Source organism: Triticum dicoccoides, chromosome 5B (genome assembly GCF_002162155.2).
Source record: "Triticum dicoccoides isolate Atlit2015 ecotype Zavitan chromosome 5B, WEW_v2.0, whole genome shotgun sequence".
Classification (NCBI taxonomy): Eukaryota; Viridiplantae; Streptophyta; class Magnoliopsida; order Poales; family Poaceae; genus Triticum; species Triticum dicoccoides.
The window spans coordinates 659528040-659536550 of NC_041389.1; the positions used below are offsets into that span (position 1 = coordinate 659528040).

General features: G+C 49.7%; 1 protein-coding gene across 1 annotated transcript; it reads right to left on the reverse strand.

The window, feature by feature from the left end:
• Positions 1-1511: 1511 nt before the first annotated feature.
• Positions 1512-3155, reverse strand: LOC119312408 (UDP-glycosyltransferase 91C1-like). The gene is made up of 2 exons (XM_037588139.1): positions 2733-3155; positions 1512-2618 (listed from the first exon to the last, which is right to left on the reverse strand). The coding sequence occupies exons 1-2, from the start codon at positions 3153-3155 to the stop codon at positions 1620-1622; spliced, it is 1422 nt and encodes a 473-aa protein (XP_037444036.1). The 3' UTR covers positions 1512-1619.
• Between the last annotated feature and the right edge of the window lie 5356 nt (positions 3156-8511).

Consider the following 8511-nt stretch of genomic DNA (forward strand, 5'->3'; position numbering starts at 1 on the left):
CGAAAGACAATCCAACGAGACCTAGCACGAGGATAGTGACCCTTGGGCGAGCAATAATTTCTCGAACTGTCAGCCACTGTGAGAGGCCTCTATATGATTAACTGATAGGTCTTCAAGATGTTCTACGAGTTCTGACCAAAATAGTAGCCACTCTCAAAGCTAACGTCACCGGGACTAAGGTCTAGTCGCAAGCATTCTTGTAACCCTCAACCAATAGAAAATCCAAGGAACAAGGCCCTCATTATATTTCTGGCATGAAGCTATGGAGTTGTACTTCGGAGAATCCGGCGCACAACAATTCACGGAGATCTTCTCCATGGTTGTTCGGGTTGGAAGGGGAGGAACAACTGAGATGTGCAATATTTTTCCTGCTAGCGCTATCTGGAATGAGTCGGATTTTGTTCCACAATATCAAAGCAAGAGCTCCATGAAGACATGGGCGCATTTCCTATAAATTTCTAAGAGCAAGTACAATAAGCTACAATCAGCAGGCTGTAAGGATTAAACTATTATATCTTGAATGAGAGAAAAGAGGAGAGAAAAGGAAAGTGGGCTATAGATTAACAGTCGACTGCAGCACGAACTTCAAAAAACATTGTGAGAGTGTAAGGTGGACCATGCATTTATAAAGTAGTACTACTTAGCAACTAGTTATTATACATGTTGACTATTAGATTAACTATATGTGAGGTTGCAACTTCATATAGCCGGCTGTTGACTATACTATTAACCATGCTCTAAGGAAATTTGATCCAACCTTTGACTTTGTACGAGCTATAGATTGTCAAAAATACAAAGATAGTCTCTCTAAACTGGGGAAATACACTTTGGTTCTTGGTTGTATATGCACCCTATATGGGAATTTTTTTAATATTTTAATAAAAAGTCAAAATAGTTAAGAACTATTTTAACAAAACACTTGACTTACTTTTGCACTAGTATATAAATCTCGACGAAAAAAATAACAAAAGTTGACCTCACAGCAAAAAAGACAAAATTTATTTGCTATTATAGGTCACTATTCACACTATATTAGCCAAAAATTTGTCTTTTTTGAAAAGAAGTCAAAGGGATATTTTTTTGTGGATTTTATTTCTCACGAGTAAAATAGAAGGTCAAGTTTATTTCAAAAATAATTTCAGGAATTTTCGACTTTTTGTTGAATTACTAATTTTTTTCCATATAGGGTGCATATGTTCCCATAGACCAAAAATTCCCCTCCCTCTAAACTGTGATTTTTCCCTTCTATCTTCTTTTGTGTGTGCCTTGATCTTGCCTATGCCCATTGTAGTCATGCTGCCACCGGCTGTGCTCATGATGCTTGTATTCTTTTGATATGATATTATGAATTAATAAAAACACTCGTTATCGAAAACCCAGTTCAGCACACTCGTCTGACACTTTGATGGGTTGCTCATAGGTTAACTAAATCGGGTGTGCAAGAAATTCCCCGGGAACCACGTCACATATGTGTAGCACCACCTAGCGAGAAAGAAAATATAAGCCGGACCATTTTCACAATTCTGAGCGAAAAATATACACCACATAGGCTACAGTTTCAGTGTTTCCTCACCTTCAGAATGAAAAACCAAAAATACAGTAGCTGTGGCATGAAAGTGTCAAACACAAAATTTTCCCTTATTGTTCACGGAGTAGCGGCAGTGAGATCGAAGGTGTTGCACAAATTCGTCAATGTACCGCTCCTGCCGTTCCGAATTAGCTACCACCTCCTGCATCTTCGCTGCACCTGCCACGAATCTCCTCCTTGCCTCCCCGTCAACCATGACGTCCCGGACCGCGCTCGCGATGCCATGGCGGTCGAACGACCCATCGCTCTCGTCCCTCGCCACCTGCAACCCCGCCTTCTTCGCCTCCATTTGGCGCGCATTCGGGCCTTGGTCGCCGAAGATGGGCAGCATGACGAGAGGGTGACCGAACAGGAGCCCTTCGATCAGCGAGTTCCGGCCGCAGTGCGTCAGGAACCCGCCCACGGCCGCGTGCGCCAGGATGCTCATCTGAGGAACCCACCCCGTGGTCACCAGCCCCTGGCCGCGAGTGCGCTCTTGGAAATCCGGAGGAAGCATGTCGGCGCCGTCGTCCAGGACGGCGGCTCCACTGGGCTTCCGGAGAGCCCAGAGGAAGCGTGTCCCGGCGAGCTCCAGCCCGAGGGCTAGCTCCTGCACCTGCTCCAGGGGCAGCGGCACTTCGCTCCCCAGCGCCACGTACACCACCGAACCGGGCCGCTGCGCGTCCAGCCAACGCACGGTGGCGTGCTCTGCTGATCCGTTGGTGGCGTCCGCACGGCGGCCTCCGCCGGTTGACGGCGGCAGAAGGCCGAGGGGCACGACCGGCATGCCGAGGAGCTCTGGCACCAGCGGGAAGGACTCGGGCTCCCACTCGACGCAGCTCCGGATGACCGCGAGCGCGCACCTATTTTTCGTCAAGTACCAACGCTGGACGGTGGACATACCCGACGCGCCTTGGTCGTCGTACATGGGTGCCGTCTCCTCCGTCTCGTAACGGGGGCGGGTCGCAGCGCCCGGTCCAGCGTGCTCCGGTGGCGGCTGGTACGCGGCAGCGATCACAGCAGCGGTCGGTTGAAGCATCGCGCATGGAACCTGGTGAACCATGGAGCATCGGGCTATTTGAGATGTGCATTGAATGAACGGAATGGGTCAATGGAAGTATGGAACCAAAGCGAGCAGCGCGCACGGCATGCAGGTGGGTCAAACCTTGTGCTCGACGGCGGCGGCGGCGACCCAGTGGTGGAAGCAGTCGGCGATGACCCAGTGAGGCCTGGTGGCCTCGCCGGCGCACGCGGCAGCCATGAACTCCGCGAAGGGCGCGGCGAGGCCGTCGAAGGCCTTCCAGTGGAGCTCCCGCTGGTGGTCGGGGACGTCGTTGGTGGACTCGGCGCCGTCGGGGAGGCCGTCGACGCGCGGGAGCGGGAGCGCCACGAGGTCGACGCGCGGCGCCGCGGCCGGGCGCAGCGGCGGGAGGCGCGCGAGGTTGCGCGGCGTGGAGACGTAGGACACGCGGTGTCCCCGCGACGCCAGCCGCTCGGCGAGCTCCAGGTACGGGAGCATGTGGCCGAACGCCAGCCACGGGACAATGACGACGTGCAGCGGCTCTGGCGATGACCCGGCGCTGGCCATGACGGTGATCAGGAGCTAGCTCGGCGTGACGACGGGGCGTGCGGCGGCGAGAAGTGAAGAACCGGCAGATCGGTGGTGCTCTGCTCAGTGGGAAGCGCGTCACTGACCACTGGTTGACACCTATTTTGTTTCTCGTCGAACGTTAAATAAGTTGCACGCCACCCACCATCCGATCTGCCGTCTGCAGCCTCACCAGATACTGGTGTGTGTAGACTATGTCCAGCGGGCCCAGGGTGGTCCCACTCGACAGAGTGGTAAACAGTAGTGTACGAGAATACGTTGACGATTTAGCTCCTACTTTGATGTCATGCATGAGGCATCATCGGTAGATCTAGCAGGCCATGTGCTATTTCTAAGCTGCCGTCTAGTAGAAAATACGTAGGCATATCACATGATCACATGTAGTACGTACCATAGATGATGGGCAACAATCTTAAACTCACGATCATGACGGATATGGTTGGTGACAATTTTGGAGCCAACAGCCCACTTGCTGCGAGATCGAGCGTCAAAGTAACCCGGAAATGTGATCATGGTCATCACCCGCTCCATAGAGGCGTTGACCACAACAACCCGGCTGGAGCGACCAAGGAGCTTTGAGATTCTCCTTTTTTCGCGGGGAAAGGTTTTCTTTTTATGGGGTAAGACCACTTTATTGATCAAATTCCACATAAGGTGGGATACAAACTGGGGAAAGGTGCTTTGAGATCAGTGTTTGCAGGGCAGCACATTGTTTAGCCCATGTCATGTTTGATGTCTAATCTTAAGTGCTTCTCCGGATATCTTGGGCCTTATAAACCCCGATGCAACGCCACTATTTCGTTTGATTTATAAAGCTCTCTTTTTAACATAGAAAATGGATGCGCACTCCCCGTCAACACATCAGATGGACAGTGGTATCCCCAACCCACCAGGGTTCAAATCCTGGTGCTCGCATTATTCCTGAATTTATTTCAGGATTTCCGGCGATGCGCTTTCAGTGGGAGGAGACGTTCCCGTCGACGACGAGGCGCCTACGGTGACTTCGTAAATCTCAAGATGATATGCCGGCTCAGTCTTTCGAAGGTGCTCATAGGGGTAGGGTGTGAGTGTGTGCGTTCATAGGGATGAGTGTATGCGCGTGTATATGAGCGCTTGTGTCTGTACTGATGCTCAAAAAATGTGTTTTTTCTTTACTTTGTGCTTACCCTTTTTTGGAACATTTTATAATTAACTTTTGATTGTATCCACTAATCTTAGAAATCAATAAACTTTGAACATTTCACAAATATAGGTTTGCGAAAATGTTTTATCTCAACTTTCAGGAAGTATAAATTTTACATATGTTTCACTAAATTTCAGTAACGATCGGTAATTTCAAATAAGTTTTTCCAAATTTAAGTCTCCACTAAATAATATTTCAATCATTCCACATAAGTTTCAAATCCAAAATTTAAATTTAAATTATACGTATAATCAAATATAAGAAAATCAGACATCCAATTTTTTTTGAAATGCCATGTAATAATTGAATTTGATTGGAATCCGGCTATAATCATTGAATTTTGTGTGATTATTTATATTTTTTGTAGAAAACTTGGCATATCAAAATCTCAATTTTCAAATACATTTTGGCTCATGAATATCATACAATATATTTCTAATTATGCTAATGATTTGTTTGTTGTTTCCAACATTTTTACAAATATAATTCATAACTTCACAAAAAATATATTGTTTCAATCAGGTTTCAATTAATTTTATGAAAACTTCACACAAATTTCAATTACTTCATTCTTATTTCAATCAATTTCAGAAAAATTAATTATTCCAGCATGTCTAAGTATATAGGTTTAGGTGCACCATATGTTATTACGCAAGCATTAGCTCACCAACCAGGCCTAACCAGAGAGCAACGACGATGCCTGCCTGAACAGTCGCGCCCCGGCGCTCCTCTCCCTCGCCGTCGCCGCCCACGGCCTCTGGCGGGCCCGCGGCGGTGGGGTGGCTTCCTCCACCTCCGTCTCTCCTCCCCTGCCCTCCTTGCTGGCTTCATCTTCCCTGATCGATGACCAGATCCGCCATGCGCCCTTCGCTTTCCCTGGCCGGTAGTTGTGACCTTATGTGGTGGTGGCGCGGCGGCCCTCGGCATGCGCGGGGGTGGCGTGTGCTACGGCCGCTGGATCTTTGCGGAGCTGCTCCGGGCATATGGCTGGCAGTTATGGGTGGGGTCCCAGCCGTCGCCGATCGCCAGATCCGCTAGCTCCGGCGTGCTCCCTTTGGTCTGTTGGCTCCCGTGGACATGGCCCTCCTCTTGTCGGTGGCCCTGATGGCTGCTTCTCCTGGAATGTCCGGCAACCTAGATCTAGGGTTTGTCTCTGTGTGGGGAAAGTTGTCGGCTTTGGGTGCAATGGATGACGAAGTTGTGGCGGTGCGGCGGTGGGGGTGGCCGGCTGCGTGCTTGCGGTCCATCACCATGGGTGTGGTGGGTGAGATTGGATCCGCTCGGATGCCAGAGCGGTGGCTCCGTATGGTGGGCACGGCGGCACCTTTTAGGCGGGCATTGCGGCGCGGGTGCTCGTGTATTGCCTTGGCCGTGCGAACGATGAGGTGACTCATTCGGGGGCGTCCGTCATGCTGGTGTGGTCTTTGTTGCCATCCGGCTTATTTCCGGTGTCGTGTGCATGCAACCTTCCTTGGTCGGCCATGGCTGTTGGATCTGATTGGTTGGGGTCGAGTCCCCAGCAAAAGCTTTGCCTAACTCTATCGGTGCCGGTGATAACGACACTGGTGTGTGTGTGTCGTTTGCTTCCTTGGAGGTGTCATCGTGGGTGACACCATTCATCATGGGCTCTGGGCGAAAACCATTGGTCTGGCTGATTACAGACCGGGCGGTGGCATCGCGATGGCGTCGTGTCCTCCTTGGAGGCTCCGTCTCGTGAGCAAGGTCCTATGCTGCTGGTTGCTGGGGTGAGTGTTTGTGTACGACAACTTCTCGTCAAGTGTCGAGCCCTTGCCTCAACGGTGGTGCTCTTGTGCGGATCTAGGTTCGGTGTGGTGTTTGTGCCCTAAGACCTCCCTTTGGTGTCCTGGCCCTAGCTTCCATCCGCGTTCTAGGGTGGTGAGCATTCCATCGTCGGACGGTGCGGCGCCTCTCGAGCCCGGGCGAGGAACTGGGGGTTCCTTCTGGCGATGGAATAGGATGGTGCTGGTCTGTTGGGCGCCCAGGCGATGGCATTGGCATAGCCCCCCTGCCGACTGATCTCCTTCTCGAGCCGGCTCCATTCCCAGCATTGGTCCTTTGCGCATGCCCGAGGGCTCCGATGTCTCACTTTCTTACTTTTGAGCTATGTTGTTGTTCCTGGGCATCCATGTATCTTGCCAAAGCTCCTTTTTTGCTTTGTGTTGTTGTGTTGTGTTGGTGTAAGGGCTTCATTAATTTAAAGCAGAACGCCAGCTTCTTTTCTAAAACATCAACTTAATGTCTATATCGAGAACATATGCATTTTTTAGTTCTCAAAACATACGTGAAATAAACCTTTATAAACCGTAAAAATCTCTTTGTGTTGCTACGAAGCCACAAAAAGACATGGACTCGGCCAGCGGCTTGTGGTGGTGGTGGTGGTGGGGGGGGGGCACTGGAACAATTGAAGTTCTATGTAGTAGTTGGAGTTAGAAAGCAGGGGAAAAGAAACAATTTTGGTTTTACGACACCACCACTGTAGAAATTAGTTGGTTTTTTATTTTATTAATACAAAATGGATATGTTGTCGTTAAATAATTTCAACAATTCAGAAATAGAAGTATTGTAATTCTCAAATTCTTGGAATACATCCGTCCTCTACGCAATCCAAAAGAATCACTCCAAAATTAAAATTCAGCGAGGTAGTTTGGTAACAGCATCCGCCTCAAGGTCGAAATTAATTAATTAGTACAATAGTATACAAATACCAATGGAACCAATAGCTTGTTTAAAAAATCGAAAAACAAAATTGTCTGACATGTGACATGCAAATTAATACTCCCTTTATAAACTAATATAAGATACTCTCTTTATAAACTAATATAAGATAGTTTAGATTACTAAAGTAGTTTCTAGTTCATCATGTTATAATACCACATCATGATGCACTAAAAGACGCATGCGAAATCAGATTAGAACAAGCTTGAGAACTGACAGGGAGAAAGGACCGCAGAAGACGGCACCTGTGCCTGACCATGTCCGCATCTTTGCCAGAGAGGTCTTCCTCTCCTTGAATATATGGAGAAACTGAAATTAAGGTCTCTTTGATGATATCAATAACCACCACCGAAAGCTTGTCAACCTTGTCCCTTGGCTCAGACACGATGAAGTGTATGTGATTGGGCTCGTCCCTATTCACAAGAGGGAACATGGGCACAACATTGTAAGAGAGAAGACGCTTGCGGACGACAAGATACTGAAACTTTTGAGACGTAATCACCGCTTCCTTGTGCCAAACATTGTCTTCCGATGATGCCCGAGTATGAAAGGTGATGGTGAAGCTAGAGCTAGCAGCGAGCGGCCCAAAAAAGGCTTCGTCGTCGCGGGCAACATCGACAAACTTGAGCTGATTTCCCTCTTCCCCGGGGACGACGCATAGGCTGCGGTACATCTCTAGGGTATTTCCGCTTCGTGAAGAATTCCGAGGGCGGTTGTTGATAGGCAATCGGCTATAAGAGATGCTACTTCGTGCTCTTGTTTCAACTAGTGCATCATGACGTGGGTTGTAGGACATGATGCCTCCTTGGTGGTAATCAACCCAGATTACGCAGTCCTTGGTGGTAGCATCGGTTGACCATGCGGTCAGATCGGCGAATTCCTCTTTGGTATGTATGATCGGCAGCGTCATAATCTTCCACTCGCCCTTGGCAACATCATCATGAGAACCATCATCGGTCGCCCACGGAGGGGAGCGGAAGACGCATAGTTCTACTCCCATACGTGCACTGCCCTTTTGCTGAAAGATCAAACTTGGCCAGCTGCACCACCGTGAAGTCACCGTCCATGCCGCAGTATATTCCGATCGTGTCACGATTGAAGTGGCGTTTCATGGTCGCCCCCTTGCCCCACTGTTCGACCACCATGGGTTCGGTGCACGCCGGGAGCCGCTTGAGCGCGCCTAGGGCGGCATTGAACACGAAGTAGTCCCTCCAGTAAGGGTCCCTGTCGGTATCGTTGTCGGCGAGGCTGAGCAGTAGGAGGTCCCCGTGGGCCGAGAGGAGCTCGATCGGTTCCCCTGCCGCTCCCGTCGTGGTTGCGTGGACCGCGCGGCCAGTGCACATAGAGGCGGGAGAAGGAGGGAGGCGCGGCGGGGAGCAAGGCGATGGTGAAGGGGTCTCCCAGGGACGTGACGGA

Coding starts and splice junctions, on each gene's coding strand:
- LOC119312408 (XM_037588139.1), bottom strand. CDS start 3,155: ATGGCCAGCGCCGGGTCATCGCCAGAGCCGCTGCACGTCGTCATTGTC. Junction 2,619..2,732: donor CCGCCGCCGTCGAGCACAAG/GTTTGACCCACC, acceptor ATGGTTCACCAG/GTTCCATGCGCGATGCTTCA.